The sequence below is a fragment of the Chiloscyllium punctatum genome, chromosome 16, assembly GCF_047496795.1.
Source record: "Chiloscyllium punctatum isolate Juve2018m chromosome 16, sChiPun1.3, whole genome shotgun sequence".
Classification (NCBI taxonomy): Eukaryota; Metazoa; Chordata; class Chondrichthyes; order Orectolobiformes; family Hemiscylliidae; genus Chiloscyllium; species Chiloscyllium punctatum.
The window spans coordinates 429,715-448,825 of NC_092754.1; the positions used below are offsets into that span (position 1 = coordinate 429,715).

The following is a 19,111-nucleotide window of genomic DNA, read 5'->3' on the forward strand; positions in this document are numbered from 1 at the left end:
AATGCTGCTGGATTTGTATTCCAGAGGCTAAGGCTAAAGCTCTGGTGACCTGGGATCACATCCCACCCCAGGAGCTGGTGGATTTAATTGACAAGTCTGAAAAGAAAACTAGAGTTGGTAACGGTGACGGAAAATATCACAGTTATGTTATTTCAGTTCATTAAACTCCTGGAGGGAAACTGGTCTGTGACTACATCTGATTCCACACCCACACCAATTTATTAACTCGAAACTGTCCTTTTGAATTAAAAGTAACAAATGCTGATCTTGCCATTGGCACCCACAATCCATGAAACCAAAAGAAAGGAAGACTTTAATGCCACTCAATGGGTTACTATATTTAATCAGCACTGGGAGATCATCTTCTCAATTTGAAGCTGCATGAACAGGCAGTAAGGACAGAGACCTAGTGAGACAGGGTCTTTCTTTGTATGTGCAGATTGGATGGTAGGTTTATAAGAAAAACTAAAGGCTTAACAACCAATAGTTTTCTGTCCATGTATCAATGCTTTTGGAGAGAAAGCAGCAAAGATTAAACAAAATATAAAGAGCCTTGAGGTAGGTTGGCATAGAGGTGCTATTTGGAATCATGTGCATGGAATTGTATTGAATGGACGTGTTATTTCATAAAAGCATTTTAATTTTTGGAAACATCAAAGTTAATTGTAACCTTTTGCAAAGTCAAAATTTAATGAACCCATAACAAATTATCTGGTTCTGGATGATAGGAGAATAGTCCAGGAGCCATCATTTCTGATGATCATGTTGCCTTGTTGACAGTTCATTTGAATTTTTACATTGTTAGACTTGAAGTTTTTAGTTTAATTTAAACTGCTCACCCTAATATTAAACTGAGGTCTCAGTCACATCACTGAAATAACACATCGAAGCTAGTATCCCATCACAAGTGACCCTTTATCTACACATGCACAGTACGTGACACTGACCCAGTTAGTTCAGAGCTGGCTCCTGGATTGAATAGAACCTCTGACACTCCTGTTTATATCTGTCAGCCATGGCTCCCTGATTAGACCAGATTAACAGCCCCCAATTAAGGAACTCATACCTATGAGATCCACCTGGCTGACCTTGTTCTAATCACTACAATCACTTTTAAATGCTTGATTTTATTTCATTAAAGATCCACAAATGAGCTAAGATATTCAATTTTTTTTAAAAATTGCAACACTCACATAATAGAAAAGTTCAAAAGTATCTTAATGTTAGTTTTTTTCAACATACTATTCAGTCCATTAACAATACTTAAAGATTGGTGCAATATACTGTGTAAAAGCAAATTAATTTACAAATATTTGCAAGAAATAATTCAAGGAGAAATTGCTGATAATCTAGATGGTGTCATTAATAATCTCCAAGCCAGTGAGTAGTGGAATTTTGAAGATTTTTAAAAATATTTTATTGAAGGTTGAACCTTGGTAAAACCCGAATGTTGACTCAAGCTGCAAAAGGTTTTCTGTGCAGATCAGTCAGTAAGATGAGCGAGTCTGCCTGTGAGCCAGAGACTGAGAACAATGATTACCTACCACTGGTCAGTAGCAACATTCTCTTTCACTATTTCTACTGTTGGAAAAATGTTTTTATTTTATTTCACAGGTACTAACTGTTTAAAAGTGATAAATCCTCCAGAGTAACTTGGATTCTGTTGAAGCAGATTAATCAGTGTAGAGCTTTTGCTTTTTCATTCAGTGCAAATAGAAAAGTCAAAATTAACTCATTTCCAAATAACCTCTTTTCAATAACGTTTCCAAACTCTGAACAACTAATTGTAGATCCAATGTATATAATTAACACTTAAAATTAAGGAACTTTTGATTTTCTCTCAATTTAAGCTCTCATACTGTTATGAATTGAATGAAATTGTCCGTCTCGAGTGCATAAATATTATAATGACATAGTGATATCATTGCATTCTTCAGATTAATTTGCAGTTGGCATCGGGAGCTTTCTTGCTTAATCTGGCTTTTTGTGAAGCCATTAATATTCCCATGGAGCAGCTGAAATGGACCTCACCCTTTACATGTCATCGATCAAACGCCAGTCCCGGCTCTCGTGGTCATTGCAGTAGTTTCCATGACAAAAGAACAGTGCAGCGTGATGAAGAGAATGGAACCAGAGAAGCATTCCGTCAGAAAGAAACTGGGAAAATGGCAGCATTGAATTATTTGGGATTGGAAGAATGCCGAGGTGGTTTAGAACAGTTAGGACCGCGTCACTTTTCAAGCAGTTTAGTTGAAATCCAATCCAAAGTTATGAGTGGCAGTCCCGATCTTCTCCCTCCAGCTGTAATTGTGCGGCGATTCTCATCTCCAGGAAATCCTGAGGCATCTAGTGCTCTGCAGACTGACAGTGGCAGAGGGTCTGAAACAGACAGCAGTGATATTTCATTCTCAACAACTTCCAGTGAACTTCAACAGTTCACGGATCCAGAGGGAACAGTCTGGTCCACAGCTGTTGCCTTAGCCTGGTTGGAGCACAGCTCTGCTGCTTATTTCATTGAGTGGGAGCTAGTGGCTGCAAAAGCCAGTATGTGGCTGGATACACAGGTTATACCAGAGGGCCGTGAACTGGCCACTGTAAAAGCTTCAGCCAGACAGCTATTTGTTCTGTTAAGGCATTGGGATGAAAACCTGCAGCTGAATATGCTGTGCTACAACCCAAACAGTGTTTAAATGCTTTGCCTCAGTATAGCTGAATTCTCAATCTTTTTTCTTAACAACGTTCTTTGCAAATTTGGAAGTCGTTAAATTATTAATAAATGGCCTAAGGTTTACACTAACTTTTGCCTTATGGTTCTTTTGAAGACATCCCTCAGTTTGTGAGTGCATTGGTCCAGGCTGGGGCATTCTGTATTGACCCTCACTGTCAGTCTGCATTGTTAAGAGGGTTGATATCATTGGGTTGGTTTTATCGAATTGTTCTGATAATTAAAGCAGTATTTCAAATTTGTGACTTAGTTATATGTGTTCGACAAAATTGTTTCTTTATTGTAAGCTTTTAATGTCATGAATGGTTTAACAAAAGAGTACAGGGTGATTCATGTCCCTTCAGCATTCAACTCCTTGGGTTTGTTGAATAAAACAATGGTACAGTTTAACCTGAGTGGACTCATGCCAATTTTAAAGTGTACACTTTGGATTAATTATAAAAATTACCATTAAAATTGTTTTTCTACAGATTAACTCATGGATTTTTATAATTCTCCTGATACAAATGGATGGAAGTTGGGGAAAGAATAAAGAAAGTAAATAGCTAGCTTTAAAGAATTTTAGCTGAGGTCACATGGTGGTTAACTGGCATGATCAAGTTGCCCAAAGTAAGTGAAGAGTAAAAACTGGTAAGGTGTTGAAGGTGGCCAGCCTGATCCTGTTACATTTCCCCTGGGGTTATTGGTTAATGTTACCCCCATGACTCTTTACTGATTTCTTTTGATACTAATCCATGACATCCTAACACATTCATCTGAGATCCCTTTCATACCTTTGCTAAAATACCGCAGTGGAGATAAAGAGCACACAATCAAATTTAATTTTAAAACACTGATCATGCAAAGTAACTTCAGGCTGAGAGGAATTTTAACACAGATGATAATGTGGGCTGCCCAATTCTTCCATTAACTTCACCAGTGGCAGCTCGTTAGATGTTCTTCAAAGTTAAATGTACCCTAATGTATTTAGGAAAATTGCCCCTAAGAAAGTGGTGGTGAACTGTCTTCTTGAGCTAGTGAATGCATTCAGGAACTACCATAGTGTTGTTAAGAATAGAGTTCCAGGATTTTGACCCAGTCACACTGGAGGAACAGACATACTTCCAAGTCAGGATGGTGAGCGGATTGGAAGGAACCTGCAGTGCATGTTGTTACCATGTATCTGCTGCCCTTGTCCTTTTATATAGTGGAGATTGTGGGTTTAGAAGGCGTTGTTAAAGGAACCTTGGTGAATTTCTGAAATGCATCTTGTGGTTGGTACACACTGCTGCTATTGAGCATCGATGGTGGAGTGAGAGGATGTTTATCATTCTAAATGGTAGAGGTTAGGGGCTTGGAAGATGTTGTTGAAGGAGACTAGGTGAGTTGCTGAAATATAAATGGTTTACACTGCAGTGACTAATCATTGAAATCACCACATCTCCTAGCACCAGACTATGACAGGAAGTCTGCACTATTGAAGTAATTGATGTGTGCCTGGAACCAGAATTAATCTCCAACCCATTCATAGGCACATGTGCAGGGCCAACTGATGCTGTACCTTCGTGCATCACACATTTTATTTGATTCACTTGTGACATGTGAGCATTGCTGGCTGGCTAGCATTTATTATTAGTCTCTAGTTCTTCAGAAGGTGGTGAGCTACCTTCTTGAACTACTTAAAAAATCACACAACACCAGGTTATAGTCCAACATGTTTAGTTGGAAGCATTAGCTTTTGTAGCGCTGCTCCTTCATCAGTCCATGCACAATAGGTAGACCCACAATGCCACAAGGGAGGGAATTCTAGGACCAAAAGAGAAAATGCTGGAAAATCTCAGCAGGTCTGGCAGGTCTGGCAGCATCTGTAAGGAGAGAAAAGAGCTGACGTTTCGAGTCTAACTGACCCTTTGTCAAAGTTTCCCTCAAAGACTCCCTCACACTCAAAGGGTATGGTAAATGGTGACAGAACAGGGCAGTGAGTGGGAGAGGGGCAGTGAGGAGTCCTGAGCAACTGGGTGGAAGTGAGGACTGCAGATGCTGGAGTACCAGAGTTGAAAAATGTGGTGCTGGAAAAGCACAGCAGGCCAGGCAGCATTCAAGGAGCAGGAGAATCGACGTTTAGGGCATAAGCCCTTCTTCAGGAATCCTTCAGATTCCTGAAGAAGGGCTTATGCCCTAAACGTCGATTCTCCTGCTCCTCGGATGCTGCCTGGCTTTTGTGTTTTTCCAGCACCACATTTTTCAACTCAGGAGTCCTGAGCAAGGCAGACAAGTGTTGGGAGTTGGGCTGCATGAATATCATGAACCTAGGATTTGAATTGAATTGAGTCAGAAATAAGTCCTTTCATTAGTCCTCTTCTTTGATGCAAGTAGTTAACCATAGCAGTGATGTGGCAGGCACAGTGACCACCTGGTGCTGACTGTGTCTCTGTAGTACTGGCCTCTGCTAATTCACCCTTAGGAAAAACAAAACTAACAAAAGAAAGGAGCATATTGATAGCTCCAACTTCAATATAAGTAATGTTTAATCAATAAAATAATCCAGTTAGACAATGGGGAAGCAGAGAATTAGGAGTAAGAAGAGTGAATACGATTAAATGATTAATTTTGATAATGCTAACTATAATTAGATTTGATATTGTAATTTTATTTGCTTTTGGCTAAGATTAATACAATAAACGTCTCTTGACACATTGGAGATCTTTATCAATGTAATTTTTGCAGTTGTTTCAGCTCAGGATTGTGAACAAAAATGGACCAGATTGGAATAGTGTAAGACAACAATGATTTCTCTCAGATGAAAGTGAGGACTGCAGATGCTGGAGATCAGAGTCAAAAAGTATGGTGCTGGAAAAGCACAGCTAGCCAGGCAGTATCCGAAGAGTGGGAGAGTCAACATTTCAAGCTTAAGTTCTTCTTCATTCCTGATGAAGAGCTTATGCTCGAAATATCGAGTCTCCTGCTGCTCGGATGCTGCCTGACTGGCTGCGCCTATCCAGCGCCGCACGTTTTGACAATGATTTCTCTCAGGCCACTGACTGTCAATGGTTTGAATTTCTTAGCAACTCATAACTACGGTCAAACAGAACAAGCTGAGAAATGGTCATTCTTTCCCATTTTGCTTTAAACACTAGAGCTAATAACCTTTAGATTACTGAAACATATTTAATAGATCCCAGCGTTTCTGCATGATTTCTGTTCTATACTATTTCAAAGTGTAACATTGAAGAGTAATAACGTAGGTGGTCAGATTCCAGTGTTCTATGTGGGTTTTTACCCTCATTTAAGATTTTGAGTTTTGAACAATAAAATGAAACCAGTTTCAGGTACCAGGTGTAATTGGTCACCCGGTGATTTGATCACTATTACATGCAGTTCTTTCAGGATGTTGAATAACATTGGTAATGAAACAGTCTACATACACAGTCAGTCATTATTTTATTTGTTTCAATATTACATCTTGGTACATTGTTTGGCTTGACTTTTATTGTATGATCATTAAAATGTGCATGAAGGTCAGTTTGTGTTCATAGAATCATAAATCAGACAGTACAGAAAAGGCCTCATGTCTCTTCACATCTGCATGACAAAACTACTCTAAATCTATACTGGTCCCACTTTCTAGAACTTGGTTCATAACCCGGAATGTTATGACATTTCAAGTGCTCATCAAGTATTATTTAAAGGGTATGGGGTTACCCACTTCAACTAACCTCCGAGATGGTTCATTCCCCCATCACCCTCTGGGTGAAAATATTTTTCCTGAAATCCCCCCTCTATACCTCCTGCTTTTCACCTTAAAATTTTGAAAATATTTTAATTGGTGCTCATAAAATATAATGCAGTTCACTGCTTGCTGAGTAGGAGTCAGTAAGAATGGTCTGATAATGTTCATGTGCCAAAAGATTTACTTGAATTCTGAACTGGGAAACGAGTTATGAAAACAAATTTCACCTTTAGAATGAGCAAGGGAAAAGGATATTGGAGGTGGCACAGAATTGAGAACTTGCCCCTGTCTAGAAGCTGAGTTAAAATGACTGGCACTGTCAGAATGCTGCCAAGATGAGGAGTGTTATGGGATGACCTGAGAATCTGGGATTATTTTCCTTCAAATAGAAAAGACTAAGGAAACATTTAAGGCAAAAATGAGGACTGCAGATGCTGGGCATTAGAGTCGCGAGTGTGGTGCTGGAAAAGCACAGCAGGTGAGGCAGCATCCGAGGAGCAGGAAAATTGACATATTCCTGATGAAGGGCTTTTGCCCGAAACGTCAATTCCCCTGCTCCTCGGATGCCACCTGATCTGCTATGGAGACATTTAATACAGGTGGTTCAAACTTATAAACAATTTCTCCAAATAATTAAGCAAAAACAATTTCCAGTGTCAGTATGATTGGTAACGAGAGGAGACATATTTCAAATAATTTCCAAAAGAACCAGAGCAGAAAATGAGATGAAATTTTATTGAAGCAGAGAATTGTTTTGGGGCTGGACCTTATGGGACCCATGGGTTGTGTCTCTGGCAGGGAAGGGAGTGGTGGGAGGGGGTGGGGGATGTATTGGTGCAGGACAGGAGGGCAGGGAGCAGATGAGGTAGGGAGTAGATAAAGTAGGTTGGGTAGCTAGTTCACGAATTCCTGAGGCTCGCCCCAAAATATGCTGTGGGTGGTGGGCACCAAAAACAGCAGCTCCCCTGCAACATTTACCAGAATGGATTTGGTCAGTCAGACTTGTTATTCAACACAAGAATGCAAGCTATTTTCTTTAAAAAAATATATACTTTTAAATGGTTGAGAAAGAAGGAAACATAATATATTCCCACCTTGGGGCACACCCCTTCTGAGTACCCTAATCCTTTCCTATCTCCTGCTCTCTAACCACCTCCATCCACACCCTTCCCTTCCCTTTGCTGTTTAAACTCTCCCTGACTCCATGATCCACTGGGCCTTGAGTCAGTGTTCAGTACAAACTCTGCCCATTGCCCAGCTCTTGGCATTATCAGTGTTGCTGGGCTGCTGCCCAGTTTGATGGGCCAACTGCTCCAGAGACCGGATCTACCTCTCCCAGAGTAGCCTCTCCTCAGTATGCTGTGGCTGTGGACACATTACTTGTTCTGTCAGCTGTCAAGTGAATTCTCTCAGGGTTGAAAGGGAAAACATGTCTCCCCTCCCCCAGGAAAATCCTACAATGGTGTGCAATCTGTTGCATGAAAGGGTCACAGAAACACATTCAATATTGATTTTAGGAAGAAAGTTGGACATAAATTTGAGGAAAAAAACATGCAAGGTTTTGGGGAGAAAAGCAGGGTTAGACAGACTAATTTGGCTAGCTTTTTCAAAGTTCCAGTAAAGACAAATGGCCTCCTTCTGTCCTGTAAGATGCTATGATTTGTTGTGCATCTAATTCTTATAAAGTGCCTAACTAATGTCATTGTTTTTTATTTTGTAAAATGTAACACTAAAGATGAAAGTATAGTGATTCTTTACAAATCATATGTGCTTCAGAGACCCATATGATATTGTCTCTTGGTTTTGTGTTTGTCTGTAATGGAATCGAATGCAAGCAGCTTGTTTGGCTAAAATTATTGTACTGTATTGTGTTGGAAAATAATGCTGAACTAAGTGCTGTCTTTGTTTTACTTATTGTAAATTGCATGAGGCTACCCAATGTTGACATTTTGAAAAGGGTATTATATATTAAAATGTAACTTGTTCACTGTCTCAGAATTAATTCTTTTTGAAAAAAAAATTTCATACTACATTTTTAGATTAAAATTTTAAATGTTTCTGATTAGATTAAATTTTAAACTCTGCTCTTACCTCAACCTTTCGCATTCTATCCACAAACTTTCTTTCCCATGTTGTCCCAATCTTCAGCCTGAATTGGCTTTTTAAAGGCCTCATTCTAATTTTATCATATCCATAATACATAAATGATTTGGAGGAAGGTGTAGATTGCCTCATTAGTAAGTTTGCAGATGACACTAAGATTGGTGGAGTAGCAGATAGTGAAGGGGACTGTCAGAAAATACAGCAGAGTATATGTAGATTGGAGAGTTGGGCAGAAAAATGTATGGGCAGCATGGTGGCACAGTAGTTAGCACTGATGTCTCCGCGCCAGAGACCCGGGTTCAATTCCCGCCTCAGGCGACTGACTGTGTGGAGTTTGCACGTTCTCCCCGTGTCTGCGTGGGTTTGCTCCGGTTTCCTCCCACTGTCCATAAATGTGCAGGTTAGGCGAATTGGCCATGCTAAAATTGCCCGTAGTGTGAGGGGAATGGGTTTGGGTGGGTTGCGCTTTGGTGGGTCGGTGTGGACTTGTTGGGCCGAAGGGCCTGTTTCCACACTGTATGTAATCTAATCTGGGCAAATGTGAGGTGATGCATTTTGGAAGATGCAATTCCAGAGTGAACTATGCAGTAAGAGGTTCACCAGGATGTTCCCTGGTATGGAGGACACTAGCTATGAGGAGAGGTTGAGTAGATTAGGATTATTTTCATTAGAAAGACGGAGGTTGAGGGGGGACCTGATTAAGGCCTACAAAATGATGAGAGGTACAGACAGGGTGGATATTAAGAAACTTTTTCCCAGAGTGGAGGACTCATTTCTAGGGGTCATGAGTTCAAAGTGAGAAGGGAAAACTTTAGGGGAGATATACAGAGAAATGTCTTTACACAGAGGGTGGTGGGAGCCTGGAATGCATTGCCAGTGGAGGTGGTAGAGTTGGGCACGATAGCATCATTTAAGATGTATCTAGACAGATACATGAATGTGCAGGGAACAAAGGGATACAGATCTTTAGAAAATAGGCGACAGGTTTAGATAGAGGATCTAGATTGGCGCAGGCTTGGAGGGCTGAAGGGCCTGTTCCTGTACTGTAATGTTCTTTGTTCATAGTATGTTATTTTTGTTTGCCCTAGGATTTACACAGAAATGAGTGAATGCAAAACATTCTGGTGGATCATTCTGATTGTAATCTGATGTGTGCAATGTCAGAGCACAGACACCTGAACCTGCTTCAGAGTTTGATTTAGAGTCCTACAGGATGGAGTCCTACTGGTCCATGCTGGCCAAAATGGCGATCCATGTGAACCTTATTTCCTGCACTTGGCTCATATCCTTCTAATCCTTTCCTATCCATGCGTTCGTCCAAATGCCTTTTAAATGTTGTTAATATACCCGCCTCAATCTCTTCCGCTGGCAGCTCATTCTACATGCGTACCACCTTCTTGTGTAAAAAGATTGTCCCCCACCCCAGGTTCCCTTTTATTCTTTCCCCTGTAACCTTAAACTGATGCCCTCTAGTCCTCGATTCCCCAACCCTGGGAAAAAGACTGTGTGCATTCACCCTATCCATGCCTCTCACGATCTTGTACACATCTATATGATAGCCTGCTCAGTCTCCTACACTCTAAAGAAATAGGTTCTAGCTTATCCAACCTCTCCCTATAACTGAGACCCTTGAGTCTTTGCAACAAACTTGTCCATTTCTTCTGGATTCATTCCAGTTTAATAGTCTCTTTCCTACAGCAAGATGATGAGAACTGAACACAATACTCCAAGTGTGGCCTCACCAAAGTCCTGTACAACTGCATCATAACTTCCCAACTTCTACAATCAGTGCCTTTACTGATGAAGGTAAGTGTGCCAAAAGTCTTCTTTGCTGCCTTTCTACCTGTGACTCTCGGAGAACCATGCATCTGAACTCTAAGTTCCCTCTGTTCCACCACACTCCTTAAGGCTCTACCATTCATCATGAAACCATGAAAACTGATTTGACTTTTAAAAATGCAAGACCTTACACTTATCTATAATAAGCTCCATTTGCCATTTTCTCAGCCCACTTCCGCAGCTGATCATGGATCAATCGCACTGAGACTGAATCCTCACCCAGCATTAGGCAGAGAAATTGCAACATTCAAAGATTCATTGAACTACTGACCTGAACTATTAAACTAAGCTGTGATAAATCAATGGTTGCAGAATCGGAGTGCATAGCAGCTTGAGAAACTGATTTGCAATGAATTTAAAAATCAGTTCAACTGCTAAAGGATAAAACTGTCCTGCCATAAAGATCCTGACTGAGAGAAAGGGCAGATTCTTCTCTCTCAGGAATTATAGGTTTGCTGCTGATTGTAGAAGTGAGTGTCTCTCCTGCTCAGGGATTTTCTTGGACTGTTGCCCAGTCGTCAGCTCATTACATGTGTAAGCATGAGGAGCAAGTCGAACCATGTGGCAAGGGGAGTGTAGGAAGTCAATACCCACTCTGTTATTTTTCCAGGTCGAAGGTCCTGCTCTATATCTAATGCTGACACAGGGACAATGTTCAAACTCCAACAGACAGTTGCCTAAGGCTGGAATTAAACCTGTGTCCCAGATGCTGTGAGATTATAGTTCCAACCTCTGAACCAGTGCCACCCCATGTTGAGTGTTGATCCCATTCCAGATCCTGTCAGACTTGTGCAGCTCCCACCTTTCCCAGAACCAAACCCAGTGATCCAGGAACCCAAAGCCCTCCTTCCTGCATCAACTCTTCAGTCATACATAAGAACTAGGAGCAGGAGTATGCCGCTGGCCCTTTGAACCTGTTCTACCGCTCACTAAGATCATGGCTAATCTTTTCATGGACTCAGCTCCACTTACCTGTGTTTTCACCATATCCCTTGATTCCTTTATTTTTCAAAATTAGCTTTAAAATCAATTATTGAAGTAGTGTCAACTACTTTCCTGGGCAAGGAATTCCATCGATTAACAACCCTCTGGATGAAGAAGTTCTTTCTCAGTTCAGTTCCTCTAATCTTGAGGCCATGCCCTCTTGTCCTAGTTTCACCTCCCAGTGGAAACGTCCTCTCTATTTCTATTTTTTTCTATTCCCATCATAATTTTATATGTTTCTATAAGATCCCCTCATTCTTCTAAATCCCAATCAATATAATCCCAGTCTACTCAGTCTCTCCTCATAAACCAATCCCATCAACTCAGGAATCAACCTTGTGAACCTCCTCTGCACCCCCTCCAGTGCCAGTACATCCTTTCTCAAATAAGGAGAGCAAAACTTCATGCAGTACTCCAGGTGTGGCCTCATTAGCACCTGATACAGCTGTAACATTACCTCTCTGCTTTAAAACTCAACTCCTTTAGCAATGAATGACAAGATTCCATTTGCCTTCCTTATTACCTGTTGTACCTACAGACCAACCTTCTGTCATCATGCACAAGGACACCATTCATCTTTTCTATCCACCCTGTTCCTACATTCACTAACACATGGCACGAGGAGTAATCTGGAGACACAACCTTTGAGGTCCTGATTTTTAATTTGCTTCCCAAATTTTTTTTTATATAGGGCTTCATTTATCTATCTATATCATTGGTCCCAATGTGACCATTATCTCTGACAAAGTTAAAAATCACACAACACCAGGTTATAGTCCATCAGGTTTATCTGGAAGTACTTGCTTTTGGAGCACTGCTCCTTCATCAGGTGGTTGTGGAGGTTAAGATCATTCTCACAGAATTTATAGCCAAAGGGAGTCAGGGAGATGTGATACAGTAAACCATCTTAGATTAAAACTATTATCTTTTAGAAGGGGGTATGCTGATTTCTGTTCTTTGATGTGTAAATCCCAGAACTTCTTTTAAATTACATTCTCAAGTTAGCTCAGCTTTTTAACCAATAGGTGTGAAGTCTGTCTGTGTCCCAATGCTATGTCAGACTGACAAACCCTCTGGATAGTTTTACAGAGTTTTACATGGATTCATGCAGTTTTTGAGCAAAATGAAATGTAATTCTGCAAAAACAAATTCACCCCATAAGCTTATATGTGTGAGCATGTAGAAATGACAGATTGAGTGTGTAAGTGAGTATAGATGTGTGTGTAAGCTTGGTTAAGTGTGTGTGTGAGATGGGGTATGTGTGAGAGGGTGTGTGTGTGTTGGTGTTCGTGCAAAGGTTTATGTGTGTGCATATGAGAGAGGCTTGTTATGAGGGTTTGTGTGTGTGTGTGTGTGTTTGTGGTGCAGTGGGGTCACCTGTATTGTGACATGAACCCAAGGTCCCGGTTGAGGTCATCAAATGTCCCAGACCGCTGAAGTGTTCTCCGACTGGGAGGGAACACTCCTGCGTGGTGATCATTGCACGATATCCATTTGCGTTGCCTTAGCATCTGCTTGGTCTCGCCAATGTACCATGCCTCAGAGCATCCTTGTATGAGATACACAATGTAGGCTGAGTCACATGCGTACCTGCTGTGTACATGGTGGGTGGTGTCCCCATACGTAATGGTGGTATCTGTGTCAACACCCTGAACCGTCTTGCAGTGGTTGCCATGACAGGGTTGTATGGTGTTCTGGTCGATGTTGTCCTGAAGGCTGGGTAGCTTGCTGCAAACAATGGTCTGTTTAAGCTTTGGTGGTTGTTTAAAGGTGAGAAGTGGAGGCGTAGGGAAGGTCTTGGCGAAGGTGCTCATTCTCATTGATACTGTGTTGCAGGCTGCGAAGAACATGGCTTTTCCACTCCTGGGAAGTACTGGAAAACGAAGGGTACCCTATCTGTTACAAACTGAGACAATGCCATGAGGAGGTCATTACAGTTTCTTGTTGTGGCACGTTGGAACTGGCGGTCGATGAGTTGAGCATCGTACCCTGTTCTTATGAGGGCATCCCTGAGTACTTCCAAGTGCACATCACGTTCCTCCTCATCTGAACAGATCCGGTATATGTGTAAGGTTTCTCCATCAGGGGTGGCTGTTTTAATATGTTTTTGTGGAAGCTGGAGAAATGTAGCATTGTGAGGTTATCCGTGGGTTTGCAGTAGAGTGTGGTGCTGAGGTGCCTAAACTTGATGGAGATGCATGTGTCCAAGAATGAGACAGATGCTAAAGAGTAGTCCATGGTGAGTTTGATGGTGGAATGAAGTTTGTGTAGTTGTTTCAGTGACTCCTTGCCCTGGGTCCAGATGGAAGAAAATGGTGTCAATGTACCAGGTGCATTGTACTGGTTGGAGGTCCCGCATAGAAAAGAAGTTTTGCTTGAACCTCTGCATGAAAATGTTGGCATATTGGGGTGCAGATTTGGTCCCCAAGGCCATTTCATATGTCTGAATGAAAAACTGGCTGTCAAAGGTGAAATCATTGTGATCAAGGATGAAGCAGATGAGTTGCAGGACAGTGCTCAGAGATTGGCAGTTGATGGTGTTGAATACTGAGGCTGTTGCCCTGCTGCCATCATTATGGGGTTGCTGGTGTAGAGTGCTGACACACCCATTGTGACGAGGAATGTTTCCAGTTCGACTGGTCTGTGGGTTCAGAGTTTCTGTTAGAAATCTGCAGTGTCATGACAGAATCTGGGAGTCATCAGTATAATGCAATAGAAGTCCCCTACGCAAAATGCCCTCACAAGGTAAAGCAAAACATCACTCTCACAGAGTGCTTAGAGAGTGCTTAGAGAACTCTGAAGGACTGGATCCAAAGTCTGATCAAGGTGTTTAGCTCACAGGTGTGCTGTTTGATCGGATCGGCCTGTAGTTGCCTGTAGTGTTCCTGGTTGTTCAGTTTTCGTTATGCTTCCTTGCAGTAATCTGGTCTATTCTGAATGATGATGGCTCCTCTTTTATCTGCTGGTTTGGTGACGGTGTTGCAATTGGTTTTGAGAGCATGGATTGTGATTGGGTGATGTTTTGCTTTACCTTGTGGGTACAGTTGATGAACCTGGCATTTATATATTTCCTGACGGTTTGAGCATACATGTCAAGCCCAGGTCAGCGGCCTTCCAGTGGGGCCCAGGTTGACTCCTTCATTGGTCACTTTTCTGTGGATCCCCATAATGACTGTTTTGGTTCCTTCGTGGGCTCATTGGGATCATTGCTAATATTTTGAAAGAATTCCCAAAGTCTCATTTATCTGATAAATTCCTCCATGTCTGCCGCAAGAACCATGGGATCCATTTTGATGGTGGGGCAGAAATTGAGTCCTCGGCTAAGAACTTCAATCTCTTCTGGTTAAAGGGTGAGGTCTGATAAGTTGACATTTGATTTCCCCGTGGTGATAATATTATTCACTGTGGGGCCAGAGGAGGCTTGGCTACTGCTGGTGGTGATGCCAAATTTCTCCAGTTTCTTGTTTTTGGTGTGCATGCACATAGTGTAGTTCTGTCACCTTGTCTGCTTGGCAATGTCATGTACGTGTACTGCTGTATCCTGAGCGCAAGCTGAAAGAGTGGACTCTATCTTGATTTTAAGGTAATGGTTCCTGCTGTAGAGGGAGTTAGTGTACAACATGATTGAGGAGTTTGCAAGAGGTGCAGCAGCGAAGTCTCTCAGCGTAGTTTGTGTTGTAGGTCAACTTGAGTAAGTTCGTGATCCATAATCCTTTTGGAATCTTTCCTACTTTCTTGTATTTCTGCAGAAACTTGATGGCTGTATCGATATGCACGATCTTCGTGAAAATCCTCTCCTCTGAGCTGGCAGTTAGTTGTATCAATGGTAGCCATGATGTGGAGATGCCAGTTTTGGACTGGGGTGTACAAAGTTAAAAATCACACAACACCAGGTTATAGTCAACCAGTTTAATTGGAAGCACTAGCTTTCAGAGCACTGCTCCTTCATCAGGTGGTTGTGGAGCAGGGCCATAAGACACAGAATTTATAGCAAAAGGTTACAGTGATGCAATAATACATTGAACAAACCTAGATTGTTAAGTTTTTCATCTTTTAGAATGGATTTGCTGGTTTTGGCTCTTTAATATGTAAATCCCAGAACTTCTTTTAAGTCACATTCTCAAGTTAGTTTAAGGTTTTATAACAAAAGGTGACATCTCAGATGAGACAATGGCTTAAAGGTGTGAGTCAGACCAATCTTGAGTCAGACAGATTCTGTTTGCAAAGTGCAATTTACAAATATTATACGGATTGACTGCCTTCATTGACTGCTTCAGGTTCTGCACTTTTTGAGCAAAATAGAATGTTTCTGCAAATATAATTCTTCAAATACAAATTCAACTCATAAACTTATATGTGTGTGCATGTGCAGGAAAGAGAGAGAGAGTGAGTGTGTGCATGAGAGTGTGTGCGTTTGAGAGTGAGTGCACATGTGAGTGTGTTTGTATGTGTGCAAGCTTGATAAAATGTGTGTATAAGTGTGATGACACATAAGCCTGTGAGAGGGTGCTCACAAACTCTCTCTCATATGCACACACATACACCTCCCACACTCACACCATGCATGCAACCTTTCACAGACTTATGCTCCATCACACTCACACACACATATTATGTGTTAATGCAGGCAGTCAATCCATATAATATTTGTAAATTCCACGTTAGAAATAGAATCAGTCTGACTCAAGACTGGTCTATCTCACACCTTTAATGCATTATCTGAGCTGAGATATCACCTGTTGTTATAAAACCTTAAATTAACTTGAGAATGTGACTTAAAAGAATTCTGGGAATTACATATTAAAGAATCAAAACCATCAAATCCATTCTAAAAGATGAAAAACTAGGTTTGTTCAATGTATTATTGCATCACTGAAATTCTTTGCTATAAATTCTGTGTCGTTTGGTTCTGCTCCACAAACGCCTGATGAAGAAGCAGTCTTTGAAAGCTAGTGCTTCCAAATAAACCTGTTGGACTATAACCTGGTGTTGTGTAATTTTTAACTTTGTCCACCCCAGTCCAACACTGATTCCTCCAAATCAAGTCTTCAGTCAATTCAATTCGCTCCAGATGATATCCAGAAGAAATGATTGGAGGCACTGGATATTACAAAGTCTGTGGGCCCTGACAACATTCAGGCTATAGTGCTGTGCTCCAGAACCTGCCACACTCTTGGCCAAGCCGGTCCAGTACAGCTACAACACTACCATCTATCCAACAATGTGGAAAAATTGCCCAGGTATGTCCTGTGGACAAATCCAACCAAGCCAATTACCACCTAATCAGTCTACTCTTGATCATAAGTGATGAAAAAATATCATCAACTGTGTTATCCAGCAGCACCTACTCAGCAATAACCCACTCAGTGACACCCAGTTTGGGTTCTATCAGGCCCACTCAGCTCCTGACCTCATTACAGCCTTGGTTCAAACATGGACTAAACAGTTGAATTCCAGAGGTGAGGTGAGAGTGACATCATGGGTATAATTGACTGAGATTGGCAATAAGGAGTCCAAGAAACTGGAATCAATGGAAATCACAGGAGTATTTCTCCACAGGTTGGAGTCATACCTAGTGCATAGGAAGATTGTCGTGGTTGTTGAAGATCAGTCATTTCAGCTCCAGGACATCTCTGCAGGTGTTCCCCAGGATAGTCCCAACCATATTCAGCTGCTTCATCAATGACCTTCCCTCCATCATAAGGTCAGAAGTGGGGATGTTCATTGATGACTGCACAATGTTCAGCACCATTCATGACTCCTCAGATACTGAAGCAGTCCATATTGAAATACAATAAGATCTGGACAATATCCTGGCTTGGGCTGACAAGTGGTAAATGACATTTGCACCACACAAATACCACAGGCAATGACCATCAGAGACAACCTAACTATTGTCCTTTGGCATTTAATGGAATTACCATCAATGTACCCGCCAGTTAACATCCTAGGGGTTATTGTTGACCAAATACTGAATTGGACTCGCCACATAAATGCTATGTCTACATGAGCAGGTCTGGGGCTAAGAATTCTGCAGCAAGTAACTCAGCTCCTGACTTCCCAAAGCCTGTCCAGCATCTGCAAAGCATAAGTCAAGAGTTTGATGGAATACTCTTCACTTGCTTGGATGGGTGCAGCTCCAACAACACTCAATAAGCTTGACACCAGCCAGGACAAAGCAACTTGCTTAATTGACACCACATCCACAAACTTCACTCTCTTCACGATCAATGCTCAAGAGTAGCAGTAGGTACCATCTCCAGGATGTATTCAGAAATTCACAAAGGCTCCTAAGACAGCACCTTCTAAACTCACAACCACCACCATCCTGACTTGGAAATATACTGCTCTTTCTTCAGTGTCTGTGGGTCAAAATCATGAAACTCCCTCCCTCATGGCTTTGTGGGTCTACCCATAACAAATGGTCTGTAGTAGTTGAAAAAGACTGCTTGCAACCACTTCCTCAAGCCTGTTGAATCACATTAAAACTGTTCTTTCCAAGACCAATAAGGTCGGGTGGGAGCTGGAACTTAGAGCTTCGGGCCAGAGACAGGAGCTATTACTGCACCACAAGTCATGTGCTTTTCTCATTGCAATGAAATTAATAAGAGTAATTAACAAAATAAACTTTCCATTGACTTACTTTGTAAATAAAGGGGCGATAAATATAAAATTTGAAAAGTTAGAGTTCTTTATTCACTCACAGGCTTAATAGAACATGGAATGCCTCATTACTCGCAAACCGTAATAACATTTAAAGGGGATTATTGCTTCACAATTAAAAATGAAGATAAGAGTGTGGGAAGAAAGTATCAAAATGGAAGCATAACAGGCAGTTGGAATTGAAAAGGCTGCATCAGTAGTGACACCCGGTAACCACAGCTTTGGTTCTGTAATATCTTGGAGCCTGTGATTGTTTGAAATTGTCTCTAGGTTACAATTTTCTATGTCAGGCCAGAGTGAAGAATTACTTTAATATTTTGTTTTTCAAATATCAAATTGAAACTACATCAAGTAATATTGCCTTGGGTTCAAAATATCCTACAAAGATATAAAACAGAAAGGAAATTGAATTGATGTAAAGAACAATTTGGGGATTGGTAAAGACAATAAACAAATATAAAATGGTGATTAAATAATATTCCAACAATGTTGTTTTTAGTACAGTATTTTTAAAAATTTTTTGTTAACATTTAATTGTTCTACAATAAACATGGTTTTGCAAACCATTCTCTTTTTTTATTGCATACATGCAGCGCACTTGACCTTTGTTTAACTGGTAATGATCTCTGAACATGTTGAAATATTTTCCTGCTTTTTATGGAATACGAGTTATATTTTTCTTGGAAAAACATGGGTCAAATATAGTACAAATCTGCCAAGGTTCACAATGGACCATGCTGAAGTTCAGATTGTAGGTACTAGAGGGGAGAGCTGTAGGAGTTACTGGTAACAGTTTTGTAAACAATGGTTTACCAATGACTCATTCACGTTCAAGTTTTTTTTTGTATTCTTCCATTTCCTTCAACTGAATCTGTCTTAAACAGACTCAATGGTGTATTTGATTCAAAATTTATCTGAGTCCAATAAGAAAACACTGCCCAATTCAGAAAGATTCTTGAGGGGCCAAATGGTTTGCCTCTGTTCTGGTTCCTCATGTCGTTATTTTCTTGATGGGTGGCTTTCTTCTATATTGTTAACTTTAAGAGTTTAATGGAGGCTTGCAGGGATTTTACTGCACAGGGCCCTGA

General features: G+C 41.0%; 1 protein-coding gene across 3 annotated transcripts in view; it reads left to right on the forward strand.

Moving 5' to 3' along the window:
* The window catches only part of vwa5b1 (von Willebrand factor A domain containing 5B1), a 396,694-nt gene that overhangs the window by 234,661 nt on the left and 142,922 nt on the right, over nt 1-19,111 (forward strand). For 2 of the 3 annotated variants that reach the window (XM_072585920.1, XM_072585921.1), the window contains 2 exons: nt 1,426-1,549; nt 1,938-4,765. In XM_072585920.1, the coding sequence (XP_072442021.1) occupies nt 1,426-1,549; nt 1,938-2,690 (877 nt within the window). In that variant the 3' untranslated portion in view covers nt 2,691-4,765. Of the gene's footprint in view, nt 1-1,425; nt 1,550-1,937; nt 4,766-19,111 lie in introns of those variants that run through there. The other variant, XR_011962666.1, reaches the window with a different exon arrangement.